Raw genomic sequence first — 21,769 nt, 5'->3', positions numbered from 1 at the left:
GTCAAATCCTTGATTGGTCATCTGCGTATTTAAGTTCTGGGTTTCTGGGTTCTCTTTGCGATTAGAGGTCCTGAGAGTACTGTTTTGCATTCATCCAGTTGCCTTGAATAAAGGTTATTTTCAGTTCAAACCTTCGTCGGTCTGCACTTGGGAGCTGCTCAACCCTGACACATTCAGAACGTGGGTTTTAAGGTGCACGATGGTGTCAGAGCTGATTCCTCACTAACCAGGGGTTTGATTGATTGATTGATTAATTGATTGATTGATTGATTGATTGGCTTTCTGCAGCCTGTCGGAGTCTCTGGGTGTTAACTCCACTGGGATGGTGCTCCTGGAGGTGGGCTTGCTGAGTGGCTTCGCCCTCAAGCAGAACGGCCTGCAGACCGATGACTTGATAAAGAACGTGGAGACGCAGCCGGGGAAAGTCATCCTGTACCTGGACTCTGTGAGTGTTTTCTGTGACACACACACACACACACACACACACACACACACACACACACACACACACACACACACACACACACACACACTGCACTCGTGATGGCTGAGAGATTCAATATGTAAATGTGTTTCCAGATGACGGCAGAAGAGAAGTGTTTCACCATCCCTCTGGTCCTGGAGTATAAAGTGGGAAAGGTCCAGGAAGCCAGCGTGGTCATCTACAGTTATTACGAACCAAGTAAGAGCATTCACTAAACTGACACGACATGCTGAGATACACCTGAACATCAGAGGAGAGGACTCTTTAAAGTAGAGACACTACATACTGATATACACCTGAACATCAGAGGAGAGGACTCTTTAAAGTAGAGACACTGCATACTGATATACACCTGAACATCAGCAGGAGAGGACTCTTTAAAGTAGAGACACTATACACTGATATACACCTGAAGATCAGCAGGAGAGGACTCTTTAAAGTAGAGACACTGCATACTGATATACACCTGAACATCAGCAGGAGAGGACTCTTTAAAGTAGAGACACGACATACTGATATACACCTGAACATCAGAGGAGAGGACTCTTTAAAGTAGAGACACTACATACTGATATACACCTGAACATCAGCAGGAGAGGACTCTTTAAAGTAGAGACACTACATACTGATATACACCTGAACATCAGCAGGAGAGGACTCTTTAAAGTAGAGACACTACAAACTGATATACACCTGAACATCAGAGGAGAGGACTCTTTAAAGTAGAGACACTACATACTGATATACACCTGAACATCAGCAGGAGAGGACTCTTTAAAGTAGAGATACTACATACTGATATACACCTGAACATCAGCAGGATGGGACTCTTTAAAGTAGAGACACTACATACTGATATACACCTGAACATCAGCAGGAGAGGACTCTTTAAAGTAGAGACACTAGTACATACTGATATACACCTGAACATCAGCAGGAGAGGACTCTTTAAAGTAGAGACACTACACACTGATATACACCTGAACATCAGCAGGACAGGACTCTTTAAAGTAGAGACACTACATACTGATATACACCTGAACATCAGCAGGAGAGGACTCTTTAAAGTAGAGACACTAGTACATACTGATATACACCTGAGGACTCTTTAAAGTAGAGACACTACATACTGATATACACCTGAACATCAGCAGGAGAGGACTCTTTAAAGTAGAGATACTACATACTGATATACACCTGAACATCAGCAGGATGGGACTCTTTAAAGTAGAGACACTACATACTGATATACACCTGAACATCAGCAGGAGAGGACTCTTTAAAGTAGAGACACTAGTACATACTGATATACACCTGAACATCAGCAGGAGAGGACTCTTTAAAGTAGAGACACTACACACTGATATACACCTGAACATCAGCAGGACAGGACTCTTTAAAGTAGAGACACTACATACTGATATACACCTGAACATCAGCAGGAGAGGACTATATAAAGTAGAGACACTCCATACTGATATACACCTGAACATCAGCAGGAGAGGACTCTTTAAAGTAGAGACACTACATACTGATATACACCTGAACATCAGCAGGAGAGGACTCTTTAAAGTAGAAACACTACATGCTGATATACACCTGAACATCAGCAGGAGAGGACTCTTTAAAGTAGAGACACTACATACTGATATACACCTGATCATCAGCAGCAGAGGACTCTTTAAAGTAGAGACACAACATACTGATATATACCTGAACATCAGCAGGAGAGGACTCTTTAAAGTAAAGACACTACATACTGATATACACCTGATCATCAGCAGCAGAGGACTCTTTAAAGTAGAGACACAACATACTGATATACACCTGAACATCAGCAGGAGAGGACTCTTTAAAGTAGAGACACTACATACTGATATACACCTGATCATCAGCAGCAGAGGACTCTTTAAAGTAGAGACACAACATACTGATACACACCTGAACATAAGCAGGAGAGGACTCTTTAAAGTAGAGACACTACATACTGATATACACCTGCACATCAGCAGGACAGGACTCTTTAAAGTAGAGACACTACATACTGATATACACCTGAACATCATCAGGAGAGGACTCTTTAAAGTAGAGACACTAGTACATACTGATATACACCTGAACATCAGCAGGAGAGGACTCTTTAAAGTAGAGACACTACACACTGATATACACCTGAACATCAGCAGGACAGGACTCTTTAAAGTAGAGACACTACATACTGATATACACCTGAACATCAGCAGGAGAGGACTCTTTAAAGTAGAGACACTAGTACATACTGATATACACCTGAACATCAGCAGGAGAGGACTCTTTAAAGTAGAGACACTACATACTGATATACACCTGAACATCAGCAGGAGAGGACTCTTTAAAGTAGAGACACTACATACTGATATACACCTGAACATCAGCAGGAGAGGACTCTTTAAAGTAGAGACACTACATACTGATACACACCTGAACATAAGCAGGAGAGGACTCTTGAAAGTAGAGACACTACATACTGGTATACACCTGAACATCAGCAGGACAGGACTCTTTAAAGTAGAGACACTACATACTGATATACACCTGAACATCAGCAGGAGAGGACTCTTTAAAGTAGAGACACTAGTACATACTGATATACACCTGAACATCAGCAGGAGAGGACTCTTTAAAGTAGAGACACTACACACTGATATACACCTGAACATCAGCAGGACAGGACTCTTTAAAGTAGAGACACTACATACTGATATACACCTGAACATCAGCAGGAGAGGACTCTTTAAAGTAAAGACACTCCATACTGATATACACCTGAACATCAGCAGGAGAGGACTCTTTAAAGTAGAGACACTAGTACATACTGATATACACCTGATCATCAGCAGCAGAGGACTCTTTAAAGTAGAGACACAACATACTGATATACACCTGAACATCAGCAGGAGAGGACTCTTTAAAGTAGAGACACTACATACTGATATACACCTGAACATCAGCAGGAGAGGACTCTTTAAAGTAAGACACTACATACTGATATACACCTGAACATCAGCAGGAGAGGACTCTTTAAAGTAGAGACACTACATACTGATACACACCTGAACATAAGCAGGAGAGGACTCTTTAAAGTAGAGACACTACATACTGGTATACACCTGAACATCAGCAGGACAGGACTCTTTAAAGTAGAGACACTACATACTGATATACACCTGAACATCAGCAGGAGAGGACTCTTTAAAGTAGAGACACTAGTACATACTGATATACACCTGAACATCAGCAGGAGAGGACTCTTTAAAGTAGAGACACTACACACTGATATACACCTGAACATCAGCAGGACAGGACTCTTTAAAGTAGAGACACTACATACTGATATACACCTGAACATCAGCAGGAGAGGACTCTTTAAAGTAGAGACACTCCATACTGATATACACCTGAACATCAGCAGGAGAGGACTCTTTAAAGTAGAGACACTACATACTGATATACACCTGAACATCAGCAGGAGAGGACTCTTTAAAGTAGAAACACTACATACTGATATACACCTGAACATCAGCAGGAGAGGACTCTTTAAAGTAGAGACACTACATACTGATATACACCTGATCATCAGCAGCAGAGGACTCTTTAAAGTAGAGACACAACATACTGATATACACCTGAACATCAGCAGGAGAGGACTCTTTAAAGTAGAGACACTACATACTGATATACACCTGATCATCAGCAGCAGAGGACTCTTTAAAGTAGAGACACTACATACTGATATACACCTGATCATCAGCAGCAGAGGACTCTTTAAAGTAGAGACACAACATACTGATACACACCTGAACATAAGCAGGAGAGGACTCTTTAAAGTAGAGACACTACATACTGATATACACCTGCACATCAGCAGGACAGGACTCTTTAAAGTAGAGACACTACATACTGATATACACCTGAACATCATCAGGAGAGGACTCTTTAAAGTAGAGACACTAGTACATACTGATATACACCTGAACATCAGCAGGAGAGGACTCTTTAAAGTAGAGACACTACACACTGATATACACCTGAACATCAGCAGGACAGGACTCTTTAAAGTAGAGACACTACATACTGATATACACCTGAACATCAGCAGGAGAGGACTCTTTAAAGTAGAGACACTAGTACATACTGATATACACCTGAACATCAGCAGGAGAGGAATCTTTAAAGTAGAGACACTACATACTGATATACACCTGAACATCAGCAGGAGAGGACTCTTTAAAGTAGAGACACTACATACTGATATACACCTGAACATCAGCAGGAGAGGACTCTTTAAAGTAGAGACACTACATACTGATACACACCTGAACATAAGCAGGAGAGGACTCTTTAAAGTAGAGACACTACATACTGGTATACACCTGAACATCAGCAGGACAGGACTCTTTAAAGTAGAGACACTAGTACATACTGATATACACCTGAACATCAGCAGGAGAGGACTCTTTAAAGTAGAGACACTAGTACATACTGATATACACCTGAACATCAGCAGGAGAGGACTCTTTAAAGTAGAGACACTACATACTGATATACACCTGAACATCAGCAGGAGAGGACTCTTTAAAGTAGAGACACTCCATACTGATATACACCTGAACATCAGCAGGAGAGGACTCTTTAAAGTAGAGACACTACATACTGATATACACCTGAACATCAGCAGGAGAGGACTCTTTAAAGTAGAGACACTACATACTGATATACACCTGATCATCAGCAGCAGAGGACTCTTTAAAGTAGAGACACAACATACTGATATACACCTGAACATCAGCAGGAGAGGACTCTTTAAAGTAGAGACACTACATACTGATATACACCTGATCATCAGCAGCAGAGGACTCTTTAAAGTAGAGACACTACATACTGATATACACCTGAACATCAGCAGGAGAGGACTCTTTAAAGTAGAGACACTACATACTGATATACACCTGAACATCAGCAGGATAGGACTCTTTAAAGTAGAGACACTACATACTGATATCCACCTGAACATCAGCAGGAGAGGACTCTTTTAAGTAGAGACACTACATACTGATATACACCTGATCATCAGCAGCAGAGGACTCTTTAAAGTAGAGACACAACATACTGATATACACCTGAACATCAGCAGGAGAGGACTCTTTAAAGTAGAGACACTACATACTGATATACACCTGAACATCAGCAGGAGAGGACTCTTTAAAGTAGAGACACTACATACTGATATACACCTGAACATCAGCAGGAGAGGACTCTTTAAAGTAGAGACACTACACACTGATATACACCTGAACATCAGCAGGAGAGGACTCTTTAAAGTAGAGACACTACACACTGATATACACCTGAACATCAGCAGGAGAGGACTCTTTAACAAGATAACATGACTCAGGCTCATATGTAACCTTTGACCCCTCCCCCTCTCTCTCAGGACAAAGGACGGTGAGGACGTATCGGTCCGAGTGGAGAGGAAACATGTCGACCTGCACTTTGTGTGGAGAGGACTGTGATCAGTGCAGACCTCAGGGAACTGATGACGGCAGCATTTTCTCCAGCTGCGGCCATATCCTCCTGATGAGCAGCTCACATCCTGCTCTGCTCCTCCTCCTCCTCTTCATCACCGTCTTCGGCGTGTAGAGAAAAGTCTGAAAATGTTAGTTTTGAAATGTAAACTGTGTAAACAAACAACTTGTTTTTTTTAAAAACTTTGATAATGCAGTGAACATGAAATGATCCTATGGTTATATATTTGTGTATGTTAACATTTAAATGAGTGTTGTATTTCAACCCAGTCTCACGGCATTTCGTGTTCACCAACACGATTTTTAATCTATTGATTCGTGTTCACCAACACGATTTGCCCCTTTTTTTCGTGTTGCACAGCACGATTTTAAAAGCAATGTATTTCTACTGGTAACGTGTTTCGTGCCTGCAGGCTGCAGCACGTCTTTTTCTCCGGTCGGGTCGTGGAAGACCGGAAGCTGTGTGGTTCATAAAAACATGTTCTTACTCAATATCAAGCCACAGTTATTGCTTTTATTTTAAATCGTATAATTTCGGACTTTTGTTGCCGTCTGTGAGGAAAATAAATGGGGCTCAGAGCCTCAGGATACTGAAATCTGTATTTTTTAAATCTTTTGTTCCTTCTAATTTGTTATTCTTTTCAAAATAACACACAGTTATTTACTCACCAATAACACACAATTATCCTTGCTTTTATTTATTGTTTAATTCCATAATCTCGGCCTTTTTTGGCGTCCGTCAGGAACTGAATTTCAAAATAAATATAACCGGAAACAGACGTAGGCCTATAAGGGACATTTCGAGCATCATTGCGATTGTCAACATTTCTGAGTTTAGGATGGCCGAAGACACTACACTACCCATAATCCCCAGCTATCGTTTAGGACTACAGTTCCCGTAAGGTTACGCAGAGCGTCAAACAGCTGTGTGAAATGGAACGAAACCACGCCAGACTATCCAAAACTGGAATCGAACGCCCCTCCAGAACTACACATGCTGGCTCTTGTGTTTCGCAAAATGTTCTATGGGACGTCTCTACTGAACGTTTTCGTTTTTCCCACAATTAGAAGTTGCCAGTATTAAACACATTGGTGTTATCAAATGTAAAACATATAATTAATAAATGGGTGAAAATCGCTTGTGTCCATAATGCGCAGCATTAATATATAGCATTAATATATACCCACATGACAGCTCATTGCTACTTTGTAATTCTACTCCACTACAATTCAGAGGTTAACCTGGTATTTTTACTCCACTGCATTTATTTGAGTTACTTTGCAGATTCTGATTAATTATGTGAAATATAAACAACCCTTAAATCAGACTTTAGTTACACCTGAGTAAAATTCAGGTAAGGTGATTGTCAAGTGGCAACAATCAGGAGAGATATTTGATAGTTGGTGCTTGAGAAGACTAAACATGTATCTGCAATTGACATGAATGGAAACAAGTCATAAAGTACATTCATTACTCGTTATTCTCTACTAATAGTTCATTAAAGACTGTATATTATGGCTATTTTGCACATCCCTTTCAAGATTTTCAAAGGTTTATTGACATATCATACACAACTACGGTGTAGTTATGCAATGAATGAAAAACTTGGGTCACAGGTTCCTCAACAGTGCATTACAAGACATCTATCAATATGTGTGTACCTCCTTTTTTCTTATTTAAAAGAAGACCTTAATCTGTTATTTAATGTTTAAATAAAGGTTAATTCGTGTTTCTGTTTTGCACCTCCTCCTATTAATATCTTTGTACATCCTGCACTAAACTGTTTTATTGTAGAGATCACTTATAGTATCTTCTTGATTTTTTATATTCTATATTTCTATATTTATACTTTCCCCCTATGAAAGTATGTACTCTTAATATTTTTGTAATCAAATATAACACATAAAAACAATAATTCAATAACGTGCTTTAACCACTAGGAGGTGCACACAAGGTACACACAGCCATAATAACTTTGTATTATTAGTGTGTATGTACAACATCTGAAGATGTATAGTTTTATGCATGCTTTCACATCATTTTACAGCATATTGCTATACTATTTCAGACTCAGTATTTACATTCTTACATTCAAAGAAAATCAGTAATATCTTTGGAAACTACAGTCCTTTTCTATCAGCTGTGCACCGTTATGGTGTAAATAGAACCTATCTATGAACTAGATCAAATGTAAAAGTCAGCCGAATTAGTGTTGATACTGCAAGGAGACGTATTGTGTGAAGAGAAATTGAAGATGTTGTTTAATTGTTGATATATTTATGATCCACGTCAAGTATTCAGTTTCGGTGCCATTTCTTCCAGTTTTTCCAAAGGTCTTTGTTAAAACGGGGTACAAAAATACTGGACTCAAATGCGACGGCTCAGATTTTAATGAAAAAATAAAACAAAGTTTTAACAAAAAAATCACTCAAGCGAGGACAAAACAAAACTCTTCTCTCTGGTTTTAACGCTGGGTCTCTGGACATGGAAGCACACTGAAACAAGACGAACTGGCACAAGACAAAGGGAGACAAGGACTATTTATACATGAGGGAATAGGGACCAGGTGGGAACAATCAGGGGCGGGGCAGACGCTGACGAGGACAAAATCACCCAGAGTGAGGAATTAAAAGGACCTGAAAGGAAAGAGGTCAGTACAAGATAAAACAGGAAATGGGAAAACGAGACATGACATGAAACAGACAGACAAGACATGAAGTAACAAGAAAACGTGACTCTACATAGAAACCTTACTAGACTTGGAATTACATACCTGACTAAACATGAAGTGACAGACATAAAACAAACACGACTAACACAATTGACGAGACACCACAGTCTTCTCATCAGGGCTCTCTAAATAAAGAACTAGGGCAGATCTGTAATATGTAATGCAGCCGAACCGTGTATTACAATGCCGTTATGTGATGACTTTCAAAGAGAAAAGCAAGAGCACTCGGAATTAAGTATTATTTTATACTTTTAAAATGTTTCATATAATATAAACACCAAATCCCAGCATGCATTGCGGCTAACACATCCAATCAGCGAGCTTAAAACCATAGCTGAGGATCTTGGGTAATCGCTCGAAATGCCTACGTCTGTTTCCGGTTATATTTATTTTGAAATTCAGTTCCTGACGGACGCCAAAAAAGCCAGAGATTATGGAATTAAATAATAAATAAAAGCAAGGATAATTGTGTGTTATTGGTGAGTAAATAAAAGTGTGTTATTTTGAAAAGAATAACAAATTAGAAGGAAAAAAAGATTTAAAAATACAGGTTTCAGTATCCTGAGGCTCTGAGCCCCATTTATTTTCCTCACAGACGGCAACAAAAGTCCGAAATTATACGATTTAAAATAAAAGCAATAACTGTGGCTTGATATTGAGTAAGAACATGTTTTTTATGAACCACACAGCTTCCGGTCTTCCACGACCCGACCGGAGAAAAAGACGTGCTGCAGCCTGCAGGCACGAAACACTCACCAGTAGAAATACATTGCTTTTAAAATCGTGCTGTGCAACACGAAAAAAAGGGTAAAATCGTGTTGGTGAACACGAATCAATAGATTAAAAATCGTGTTGGTGAACACGAAATGCTGTGAGACTGGGTTGGGTAGGCTGCATAGAGAACATGTGTGTGGTAGGCTGCATGGGGAACATGTGTGTGGTAGGCTGCATGGGGAACATGTGTGTGGTAGGCTGCACGGGGAACATGTGTGTGGTAGGCTGCATGGGGAACATGTGTGTGGTAGGCTGCATGGGGAACATGTGTGTGGTAGGCTGCATAGAGAACATGTGTGTGGTAGGCTGCATGGGGAACATGTGTGTGGTAGGCTGCATAGAGAACATGTGTGTGGTAGGCTGCATGGGGAACATGTGTGTGGTAGGCTGCATGGGGAACATGTGTGTGGTAGGCTGCATGGGGAACATGTGTGTGGTAGGCTGCATGGGGAACATGTGTGTGGTAGGCTGCATGGGGAACATGTGTGTGGTAGGCTGCATGGGGAACATGTGTGTGGTAGGCTGCATGGGGAACATGTGTGTGGTAGGCTGCATGGGGAACATGTGTGTGGTAGGCTGCATGGGGAACATGTGTGTGGTAGGCTGCATGGGGAACATGTGTGTGGTAGGCTGCATGGGGAACATGTGTGTGGTAGGCTGCATGGGGAACATGTGTGTGGTAGGCTGCATGGGGAACATGTGTGTGGTAGGCTGCATGGGGAACATGTGTGTGGTAGGCTGCATGGGGAACATGTGTGTGGTAGGCTGCATGGGGAACATGTGTGTGGTAGGCTGCGAGTGCTAAATTGCCACAACATTTTGGAGTAGTTGGCTTAAACATATGTGCGTGCTAAAGAAACAAAGACACCACACACATATTGATCAGAAACATGATGCTTTATGTCATCACAACCCAGAACAATACCCCACAAGACTCCAAAGCAATCTATGGGTCAAATGCAGAGAAACCGTTTTGTTACATACTGTAGTACCTGTACTACGTAACGACAATAAGTTGAATCTATCTATCTAAAAGGCTTAGTGTTGTTAGCAATACGACGCCATTGGGCATTACACTACTCATTTAAATATAATTTTAACATAAAACAAATATAACCATAAGACATTTGAGACTGTTTATAAGGTTCATCAGTTCACCGCATCATCAACGTTTCTACAGATTTAAACTAAGGTCATTTTACAGAAGTTAATATGTACGTTTTCAGACGACTGTAACCAAGGCATTTCTTTAAAAACAAGTTGTTTACACATTTTACATTTTGAACTCTACAAACTAGACTTTTCTCTAGACGATGAAGACGGTGATGAAGAGGAGGAGGAGCAGAGCAGGATGTGAGCTGCTCATCAGGAGGATATGGCCGCCGCTGGAGAAAATGCTGCCGTCATCAGTTCCCTGAGGTCTGCACTGATCACAGTCCTCTCCACACAAAGTGCAGGTCGACATGTTTCCTCTCCACTCGGACCGATACGTCCTCACCGTCCTTTGTCCTGAGAGAGAGGGAGGGGTCAAAGGTTACATATGAGCCTGAGTCATGTTATGTTGTTAAAGAGTCCTCTCCTGCTGATGTTCAGATGTATATCAGTGTGTAGTGTCTCTACTTTAAAGAGTCCTCTCCTGCTGATGTTCAGATGTATATCAGTGTGTAGTGTCTCTACTTTAAAGAGTCCTCTCCTGCTGATGTTCAGATGTATATCAGTGTGTAGTGTCTCTACTTTTAAAGAGTCCTCTCCTGCTGATGTTCAGGTGTATATCAGTTGTAGTGTCTCTACTTTAAAGAGTCCTCTCCTGCTGATGTTCAGGTGTATATCAGTGTGTAGTGTCTCTACTTTAAAGAGTCCTCTCCTGCTGATGTTCAGGTGTATATCAGTATGTAGTGTCTCTACTTTAAAGAGTCCTCTCCTGCTGATGTTCAGGTGTATATCAGTATGTAGTGTCTCTACTTTAAAGAGTCCTCTCCTGCTGATGTGCAGGTGCATATCAGTATGTAGTGTCTCTACTTTAAAGAGTCCTCTCCTGCTGATGTTCAGGTGTACATCAGTATGTAGTGTCTCTACTTTAAAGAGTCCTCTCCTGCTGATGTTCAGGTGTGTATCAGTATGTAGTGTCTCTACTTTAAAGAGTCCTCTCCTGCTGATGTTCAGGTGTATATCAGTATGTAGTGTCTCTACTTTAAAGAGTCCTCTCCTGCTGATATTCAGGTGTATATCAGTATGTAGTGTCTCTACTTTAAAGAGTCCTCTCCTGCTGATGTTCAGGTGTATATCAGTGTGTAGTGTCTCTACTTTAAAGAGTCCTCTCCTGCTGATGTCCAGGTGTATATCAGTATGCAGTGTCTCTACTTTAAAGAGTCCTCTCCTGCTGATGTTCAGGTGTATATCAGTATGTAGTGTCTCTACTTTAAAGAGTCCTCTCCATCTGATGTTCAGGTGTATATCAGCATGTAGTAGTCTCTACTTTAAAGAGTCCTCTCCTGCTGATGTCAGGTGTATATCAGTATGTAGTGTCTCTACTTTAAAGAGTCCTCTCCTGCTGATGTTCAGGTGTATATCAGTATGTAGTGTCTCTACTTTAAAGAGTCCTCTCCTGCTGATGTTCAGGTGTATATCAGTATGTAGTGTCTCTACTTTAAAGAGTCCTCTCCTGCTGATGTTCAGGTGTATATCAGTTTGTAGTGTCTCTACTTTAAAGAGTCCTCTCCTGCTGATGTTCAGGTGTATATCAGTATGTAGTGTCTCTACTTTAAAGAGTCCTCTCCTGCTGATGTTCAGGTGTATATCAGTGTGTAGTGTCTCTACTTTAAAAAGTCCTCTCCTGCTGATGTTCAGGTGTATATCAATGTGTAGTGCCTCTACTTTAAAGAGTCCTCTCCTGCTGATGTTCAGGTGTATATCAGTATGTAGTGTCTCTACTTTAAAGAGTCCTCTCCTGCTGATGTTCAGGTGTATATCAGTATGCAGTGTCTCTACTTTAAAGAGTCCTCTCCTGCTGATCTTCAGGTGTATATCAGTGTATAGTGTCTCTACTTTAAAGAGTCCTCTCCTGCTGATGTTCAGGTGTATATCAGTATGTAGTGTCTCTTCTTTAAAGAGTCCTCTCCTGCTGATGTTCAGGTGTATATCAGTATGTAGTGTCTCTACTTTAAAGAGTCCTCTCCTGCTGATGTGCAGGTGTATATCAGTATGCAGTGTCTCTACTTTAAAGAGTCCTCTCCTCTGATTTTCAGGTGTATATCAGTATGTAGTGTCTCTACTTTAAAGAGTCCTCTCCTGCTGATGTTCAGGTGTATATCAGTATGTAGTGTCTCTACTTTAAAGAGTCCTCTCCTGCTGATGTTCAGGTGTATATCAGTATGTAGTGTCTCTACTTTAAAGAGTCCTCTCCTGCTGATGTTCAGGTGTATATCAGTATGTAGTGTCTCTACTTTAAAGAGTCCTCTCCTGCTGATGTTCAGGTGTATATCAGTATGTAGTGTCTCTACTTTAAAGAGTCCTCTCCTGCTGATGTTCAGGTGTATATCAGTATGCAGTGTCTCTACTTTAAAGAGTCCTCTCCTGCTGATCTTCAGGTGTATATCAGTGTATAGTGTCTCTACTTTAAAGAGTCCTCTCCTGCTGATGTTCAGGTGTATATCAGTATGCAGTGTCTCTACTTTAAAGAGTCCTCTCCTGCTGATCTTCAGGTGTATATCAGTGTATAGTGTCTCTACTTTAAAGAGTCCTCTCCTGCTGATGTTCAGGTGTATATCAGTGTATAGTGTCTCTACTTTAAAGAGTCCTCTCCTGCTGATGTTCAGGTGTATATCAGTATGCAGTGTCTCTACTTTAAAGAGTCCTCTCCTCTGATGTTCAGGTGTATATCAGTATGTAGTGTCTCTACTTTAAAGAGTCCTCTCCTCTGATGTTCAGGTGTATCTCAGCATGTCGTGTCAGTTTAGTGAATGCTCTTACTTGGTTCGTAATAACTGTAGATGACCACGCTGGCTTCCTGGACCTTTCCCACTTTATACTCCAGGACCAGAGGGATGGTGAAACACTTCTCTTCTGCCGTCATCTGGAAACACATTTACATATTGAATCTCTCAGCCATCACGAGTGCAGTGTGTGTGTGTGTGTGTGTGTGTGTGTGTGTGTGTGTGTGTGTGTGTGTGTGTGTGTGTGTGTGTGTGTGTGTGTGTGTGTGTGTGTGTGTGTGTGTGTGTGTGTGTGTGTGTGCCTTTCGTCTGCCCCTGAATCCACTAGTACCCCCTGAGTCATGGTGTGGTCACGTAACTGTAATTTTACCTTGGTCAATGAACGTGGAGGAAAGTCAGCTGCAGAAAATCGGCTCACCAGCGCCCTCCGTCGCGCCGATGAGCCTGTCCTTTTAACGGGCAGGAAGATGCAGCATGGCCATGTTGTCCACAGTAGAAGCAGCATCCTTCACGGAAACGGCGCTGTCGCTCCTCTGCCGTGATCCTGGCTCCGCCCAGCTGCATTGGTTCCTCGGATGATGTTGTCAGAGGTGTATTGTTTATCCATGGGCGTTGTGGGGCAGATGGGCGCACGCTGGTCCTTAACCTTTCACTGTTCCTTTCATTAAGTCTAATATCAATGCGGGTAGACATTGCAATGATAGAGTTAAGATCTGTTGGTAGCTCCAGGGTGCTAATTGATCCTTAATAGAATCCTTTAATCCATTCATAAAGGCATCAATAAGGGCTGGGGTGTTCCACCCGCTATCTGCTGCTAAAGTGCGAAATTGTATCGCATAATCTGCCACTCTTCTGGGTCCCTGTTTAATCTGCATTAACACTCGGCTGGCCTCTCTGGCTTGTGAAGAGTGATCAAAAACATGCCTTAGAGTCTCTGAGAACATGTTCACTGACTGGCTCACTGGAGAATTAGAGGACCATTCGGCCGTAGCCCAGGCAGCAGCTCGCCCGGTTAAATGGGACAGCATAAAGGCTACTCTAGCTTGGTCTGAGATAAAGGCTGAGGGGTTATGGGTGAAATGCAGTTCACACTGTACCAGAAAGGGGCGACAGTCCCCAGAGTCCCCGGAAAACTTTTCTGGAGATGCAAGACGAAGCGACGTTCCAGAAGAGGGAATGTGGTCTGCAGCAGCACCAGCGGATGCAACGGATGGGCTTGGCATAGTAGGAGACCGTGTAGATGATCCAGCCTCGAGCTGGGCAAGAGCTCTGTGCACTTGAACCGCCAGGTGATTAACTTGATTCGTTACAGCCTCCTGGAATTCTGCTTGGCGATCAGTGAGGTTACCAACTCCTCTGTTAATGGAGACCAGCTGTGCAGCATGGTGAGCAAGCTCTGCTCTCTGTTCTTCGACATCCACTTTAATCTTTTCTGAGTCGGCTGAGTCCATGTTGGCCAGTTCGTTCTGTTAAAACGGGGTACAAAAATACTGGACTCAAATGCGACGGCTCAGATTTTAATGAAAAAATAAAACAAAGTTTTAACAGAAAAATCACTCAAGCGAGGACAAAACAAAACTTCTCGATTTTAAACAAAACTCTTCTCTCTGGTTTTAACGCTGGGTCTCTGGACATGGAAGCACACTGAAACAAGACGAACTGGCACAAGACAAAGGGAGACAAGGACTATTTATACAAGAGGGAATAGGGACCAGGTGGGAACAATCAGGGGCGGGGCAGACGCTGACGAGGACGGAAAATCACCCAGAGTGAGGAATTAAAAGGACCTGAAAGGAAAGAGGTCAGTACAAGATAAAACAGGAAATGGGAAAACGAGACATGACATGAAACAGACAGACAAGACATGAAGTAACAAGAAAACGTGACTCTACATAGAAACCTTACTAGACTTGGAATTACATACCTGACTAAACATGAAGTGACAGACATAAAACAAACACGACTAACACAATTGACGAGACACCACAGTCTTCTCATCAGGGCTCTCTAAATAAAGAACTAGGGCAGATCTGTAATATGTAATGCAGCCGAACCGTGTATTACAATGCCGTTATGTGATGACTTTCAAAGAGAAAAGCAAGAGCACTCGGAATTAAGTATTATTTTATACTTTTAAAATGTTTTCCGGATTTCATATAATATAAACACCAAATCCCAGCATGCATTGCGGCTAACACATCCAATCAGCGAGCTTAAAACCATAGCTGAGGATCTTGGGTAATCGCTCGAAATGCCTACGTCTGTTTCCGGTTATATTTATTTTGAAATTCAGTTCCTGACGGACGCCAAAAAAGCCCGAGATTATGGAATTAAACCAATAAATAAAAGCAAGGATAATTGTGTGTTATTGGTGAGTAAATAACAGTGTGTTATTTTGAAAAGAATAACAAATTAGAAGGAAAAAAAGATTTAAAAATACAGGTTTCAGTATCCTGAGGCTCTGAGCCCCATTTATTTTCCTCACAGACGGCAACAAAAGTCCGAAATTATACGATTTAAAATAAAAGCAATAACTGTGGCTTGATATTGAGTAAGAACATGTTTTTATGAACCACACAGCTTCCGGTCTTCCACGACCCGACCGGAGAAAAAGACGTGCTGCAGCCTGCAGGCACGAAACACTCACCAGTAGAAATACATTGCTTTTAAAATCGTGCTGTGCAACACGAAAAAAAGGGTAAAATCGTGTTGGTGAACACGAATCAATAGATTAAAAATCGTGTTGGTGAACACGAAATGCTGTGAGACTGGGTTGGGTAGGCTGCATAGAGAACATGTGTGTGGTAGGCTGCACGGGGAACATGTGTGTGGTAGGCTGCATGGGGAACATGTGTGTGGTAGGCTGCACGGGGAACATGTGTGTGGTAGGCTGCATAGAGAACATGTGTGTGGTAGGCTGCATAGAGAACATGTGTGTGGTAGGCTGCATGGGGAACATGTGTGTGGTAGGCTGCATAGAGAACATGTGTGTGGTAGGCTGCATGGGGAACATGTGTGTGGTAGGCTGCATGGGGAACATGTGTGTGGTAGGCTGCATGGGGAACATGTGTGTGGTAGGCTGCATGGGGAACATGTGTGGGGTAGGCTGCATGGGGAACATGTGTGTGGTAGGCTGCATGGGGAACATGTGTGTGGTAGGCTGCATGGGGAACATGTGTGTGGTAGGCTGCATGGGGAACATGTGTGTGGTAGGCTGCATGGGGAACATGTGTGTGGTAGGCTGCATGGGGAACATGTGTGTGGTAGGCTGCATGGGGAACATGTGTGTGGTAGGCTGCATAGGGAACATGTGTGTGGTAGGCTGCATGGGGAACATGTGTGTGGTAGGCTGCATGGGGAACATGTGTGTGGTAGGCTGCATGGGGAACATGTGTGTGGTAGGCTGCATGGGGAACATGTGTGTGGTAGGCTGCATGGGGAACATGTGTGTGGTAGGCTGCATGGGGAACATGTGTGTGGTAGGCTGCATGGGGAACATGTGTGTGGTAGGCTGCATGGGGAACATGTGTGTGGTAGGCTGCATGGGGAACATGTGTGTGGTAGGCTGCATGGGGAACATGTGTGTGGTAGGCTGCATGGGGAACATGTGTGTGGTAGGCTGCATGGGGAACATGTGTGTGGTAGGCTGCGTGGGGAACATGTGTGTGGTAGGCTGCATGGGGAACATGTGTGTGGTAGGCTGCATGGGGAACATGTGTGTGGTAGGCTGCATGGGGAACATGTGTGTGGTAGGCTGCATGGGGAACATGTGTGTGGTAGGCTGCGAGTGCTAAATTGCCACAACATTTTGGAGTAGTTGGCTTAAACATATGTGCGTGCTAAATAAGCAAAGACACCACACACATATTGATCAGAAACATGATGCTTTATGTCATCACAACCCAGAACAATACCCCACAAGACTCCAAAGCAATCTATGGGTCAAATGCAGAGAAACCGTTTTGTTACATACTGTAGTACCTGTACTACGTAACGACAATAAGTTGAATCTATCTATCTAAAAGGCTTAGTGTTGTTAGCAATACGACGCCATTGGGCATTACACTACTCATTTAAATATAATTTTAACATAAAACAAATATAACCATAAGACATTTGAGACTGTTTATAAGGTTCATCAGTTCACCGCATCATCAACGTTTCTACAGATTTAAACTAAGGTCATTTTACAGAAGTTAATATGTACGTTTTCAGACGACTGTAACCAAGGCATTTCTTTAAAAACAAGTTGTTTACACATTTTACATTTTGAACTCTACAAACTAGACTTTTCTCTAGACGATGAAGACGGTGATGAAGAGGAGGAGGAGCAGAGCAGGATGTGAGCTGCTCATCAGGAGGATATGGCCGCCGCTGGAGAAAATGCTGCCGTCATCAGTTCCCTGAGGTCTGCACTGATCACAGTCCTCTCCACACAAAGTGCAGGTCGACATGTTTCCTCTCCACTCGGACCGATACGTCCTCACCGTTCTTTGTCCTGAGAGAGAGGGGGAGGGGTCAAAGGTTACATATGAGCCTGAGTCATGTTATGTTGTTAAAGAGTCCTCTCCTGCTGATGTTCAGGTGTATATCAGTGTGTAGTGTCTCTACTTTAAAGAGTCCTCTCCTGCTGATGTTCAGGTGTATATCAGTATGTAGTGTCTCTACTTTAAAGAGTCCTCTCCTGCTGATGTTCAGGTGTATATCAGTATGTAGTGTCTCTACTTTAAAGAGTCCTCTCCTGCTGATGTTCAGGTGTATATCAGTATGTAGTGTCTCTACTTTAAAGAGTCCTCTCCTGCTGATGTTCAGGTGTATATCAGTGTGTAGTGTCTCTACTTTAAAGAGTCCTCTCCTGCTGATCTTCAGGTGTATATCAGTATGTAGTGTCTCTACTTTAAAGAGTCCTCTCCTGCTGATGTTCAGGTGTATATCAGTATGTAGTGTCTCTACTTTAAAGAGTCCTCTCCTCTGATGTTCAGGTGTATATCAGTATGTAGTGTCTCTACTTTAAAGAGTCCTCTCCTCTGATGTTCAGGTGTATCTCAGCATGTCGTGTCAGTTTAGTGAATGCTCTTACTTGGTTCGTAATAACTGTAGATGACCACGCTGGCTTCCTGGACCTTTCCCACTTTATACTCCAGGACCAGAGGGATGGTGAAACACTTCTCTTCTGCCGTCATCTGGAAACACATTTACATATTGAATCTCTCAGCCATCACGAGTGCAGTGTGTGTGTGTGTGTGTGTGTGTGTGTGTGTGTGTGTGTGTGTGTGTGTGTGTGTGTGTGTGTGTGTGTGTGTGTGTGTGTGTGTGTGTGTGTGTCACAGAAAACACTCACAGAGTCCAGGTACAGGATGACTTTCCCCGGCTGCGTCTCCACGTTCTTTATCAGGTCATCGGTCTGCAGGCCGTTCTGCTTGAGGGCGAAGCCACTCAGCAAGCCCACCTCCAGGAGCACCATCCCAGTGGAGTTAACACCCAGAGACTCCGACAGGCTGCAGAAAGCCAATCAACCAATCAATCAATCAATTAATCAATCAATCAATCAATCAATCAATCAATCAATCAATCAATTAATCAATCAATCAATCAAACCCCTGGTTAGTGAGGAATCAGCTCTGACACCATCGTGCACCTTAAAACCCACGTTCTGAATGTGTCAGGGTTGAGCAGCTCCCAAGTGCAGACCGACGAAGGTTTGAACTGAAAATAACCTTTATTCAAGGCAACTGGATGAATGCAAAACAGTACTCTCAGGACCTCTAATCGCAAAGAGAACCCAGAAACCCAGAACTTAAATACGCAGATGACCAATCAAGGATTTGACTCTTTTTCCAAGGATTTTACTTTTTATGTTATTTCACTTTTCATAAGATTTGAAAAATATTTCGCGATTTGACTTTCTGAGAGTAGTACAGTGTTCAGGTACACATAGTGAGGAAATTATTAAAACGGGATTTAGATTTAGATTTTTGTTTCAAAAAGTCTACTTTTTTCAGAACTTGACTTTTTTTTAAGAATTATAATTTTTTTCTAAGAATTTTTATTTATTTTTTATTTCACTTTTCATAAGATTTGAAAAATATTTCAGGATTTGACTTTTTGACAGTAGTACAGTGTTCAGGTACACATAGTGAGGAAATTATTAAAACGGGATTTAGATTTTTGTTTCAAAAAGTCAACTTTTTTCAGAACTTGACTTTTTTTTAAGAATTATAATTTTTTTCTAAGAATTTTTATTTATTTTTTATTTCACATTTTTATAAGAATTTGAAAACATGTAGGGGTTTTAACTTTTCTGTCAGAATTTGACTTTTTGAGAATTGATTTTTTTCGTAGAATTTGTGTGTTGATTCCTGACAAGCATGAGAAACTGATCAATGATTTATGGACAACGTTTGTCTTTTGTGATATTTAATAAAGTAATAAAGAAAGTCAATACAAAGTGAAGTGGATCTGAAATGCAGGGACAGAGCAGCTTCACCCTCAGAGGAGAAAGAAGTCCTGCTGACGGTCTCTCTGTGTATTCATGAGAGGAAACAGCTGGTCCTCCATCCCATCATCACACCATCAAACCTCCCTTTATTAAAACCCCACCTTTCACTTCCTTTGCCTCCTGAAATGTAAACCCTTACATGTGTCTCTGTTCAACACATACAAGGCTACAAATCCAACTTAACAGCGTGAAAGACAGAGTATAAGACTATATGTTTGAATTGATTATGATCATTTGACACCACAAGTCTCACCTGCTGCAGATCAACAGTTGTGCAGAGTTCATCTCGGGGTCTAACAGCTCCACGTTCAGATGAAACGCCTCGTGATCTTCGGCATTTCGCCTCCTCCTCCTCCTCCTCGCCGCCCCCTCACTCCTGATGTTGTAGAACACGTTCAGCTGAGGGAGAAGTGCAATTACAGCAGAGGACAATGTGATGATGTTTAACGAGAAACGTACACACTGCAGAAGAGGATACACTATGAGTTGAGGATGCACAAACAGATCACTGACTATAAGACAATCGAGAGAGGAGGTCATGTGACTGCAGTTTGTTCAGGTACACGTACTGAAGAAATTATTAAAACATTAAAAACCTTTTTCGGGATTTTGACTTTTCTGTCAGGATGTGACTTTTTTTGAAAATGTCAACTTTTTTCAGAACTGAACTTTTTGTAAGGATTTTATTTTTTTCTCACGGTACGTCCACACAGCAGCTTTAGACGAATCTTCCACCGCTTCCAACGCTTCTCTGCCCGTTGACTTTGAATGGGGATGACGTCACTTTGCCTCGCTTTTCGCCGAACTGCATTGTGGGGGAGCGAAGCGAAGATTTCCAGGATGTCCAGGATTTCCAGGATTCCAAAGTTGAGCAATGTTCAACTTTTGAAGCTCAGCTGGAAGCGCCGGCCAATCAAACAAGTTTATGCAAATCTGACAGTAGAAGCGCTAGCCAATCAAACCGCGTGTAAGCTGGGAGAGCCAGACCGCAGTTCCTTTCCTCATATTCCAAACGAGAAATTACGGTAGCAAATCACCCGGTTCTTTACGACCAGAACTATTACCGGGATACAAACCGGAGGAACCAGCATGGAGGGAGGTGGCAGAGACGGTGGGGAAACTGGTAGGGTTTCGCCTGTTTGGGGAGTTTATATATATATATATTGCTCGCATAAAATCCCCGGGGTTTTTTGCTTTGTATGTCGGGGGCGGGAGATTCATGTGATTAGTTGTTGGTCGCGTTGCTCGCAAAAAATCCCCCAAGCTGTCAGACACGCCCAGCTCCAAGGATTTAACTTTTTTTCCAAGGATTTGACTTTTTTCTAAGAATTTGACTTTTTTCCAAGGATTTGACTTTTTTCTAAGAATTTAACTTTTTTTCCAAGGATTTGACTTTTTTTTTATTTTATTTCACTTTTTATAAGAATTTTAACACATTTCGGGATTTGACTTTTTGAGACTTTTTTTTTTCTTCTTAGAATTAGATTTTTTTCTAAGAATGTGTGTGTTGATTCCTGATAAGCATGAGTGACAAAACCCTTGTTATCTGCACATCATTTGACTTATAGAAGTGTTTTTGGATATTTGTGGAGTTAGGTGGTCCGTGAGTGTTTTTTTTATTGGTTAAATGGTCCTTGGTATGAAAAAGTTTGAGAAACACTGCTCTATCTGTTGGTACCTGAATCAGAGCGAGTCCTCGACCTTCAGCAGACACCTGCAGGCTCAGAATCTCCATGGTTTCAATCTGAAATTAAACAAAATTATAGTGTGTGAGTAATATAATA

General features: G+C 41.8%; 2 protein-coding genes across 2 annotated transcripts in view; one reads left to right on the top strand and one right to left on the bottom strand.

Moving 5' to 3' along the window:
* Positions 1-322: 322 nt before the first annotated feature.
* Positions 323-6,202, top strand: LOC117443625 (CD109 antigen-like). Its single transcript, XM_034079532.1, has 3 exons — positions 323-445; positions 580-682; positions 5,958-6,202. The coding sequence occupies exons 1-3, from the start codon at positions 323-325 to the stop codon at positions 6,161-6,163; spliced, it is 432 nt and encodes a 143-aa protein (XP_033935423.1). The 3' UTR covers positions 6,164-6,202.
* Positions 6,203-17,624: 11,422 nt separating this feature from the next.
* The window catches only part of cd109 (CD109 molecule), a 51,651-nt gene continuing 47,506 nt past the window's right edge, over positions 17,625-21,769 (bottom strand). The window contains exons 31-35 of the mRNA XM_071202627.1: positions 21,664-21,729; positions 20,239-20,384; positions 18,828-18,984; positions 18,567-18,669; positions 17,625-17,984 (exon numbers count right to left, since the gene is read on the bottom strand). Coding sequence (XP_071058728.1) covers positions 17,782-17,984; positions 18,567-18,669; positions 18,828-18,984; positions 20,239-20,384; positions 21,664-21,729 — 675 coding nt within the window. The 3' untranslated portion in view covers positions 17,625-17,781. The remainder of the gene's footprint in view (positions 17,985-18,566; positions 18,670-18,827; positions 18,985-20,238; positions 20,385-21,663; positions 21,730-21,769) is intronic.

This window comes from Pseudochaenichthys georgianus, unplaced genomic scaffold (genome assembly GCF_902827115.2).
Source record: "Pseudochaenichthys georgianus unplaced genomic scaffold, fPseGeo1.2 scaffold_643_arrow_ctg1, whole genome shotgun sequence".
NCBI lineage: Eukaryota > Metazoa > Chordata > Actinopteri > Perciformes > Channichthyidae > Pseudochaenichthys > Pseudochaenichthys georgianus.
This window is presented reverse-complemented; position numbering and strand designations above follow the sequence as displayed.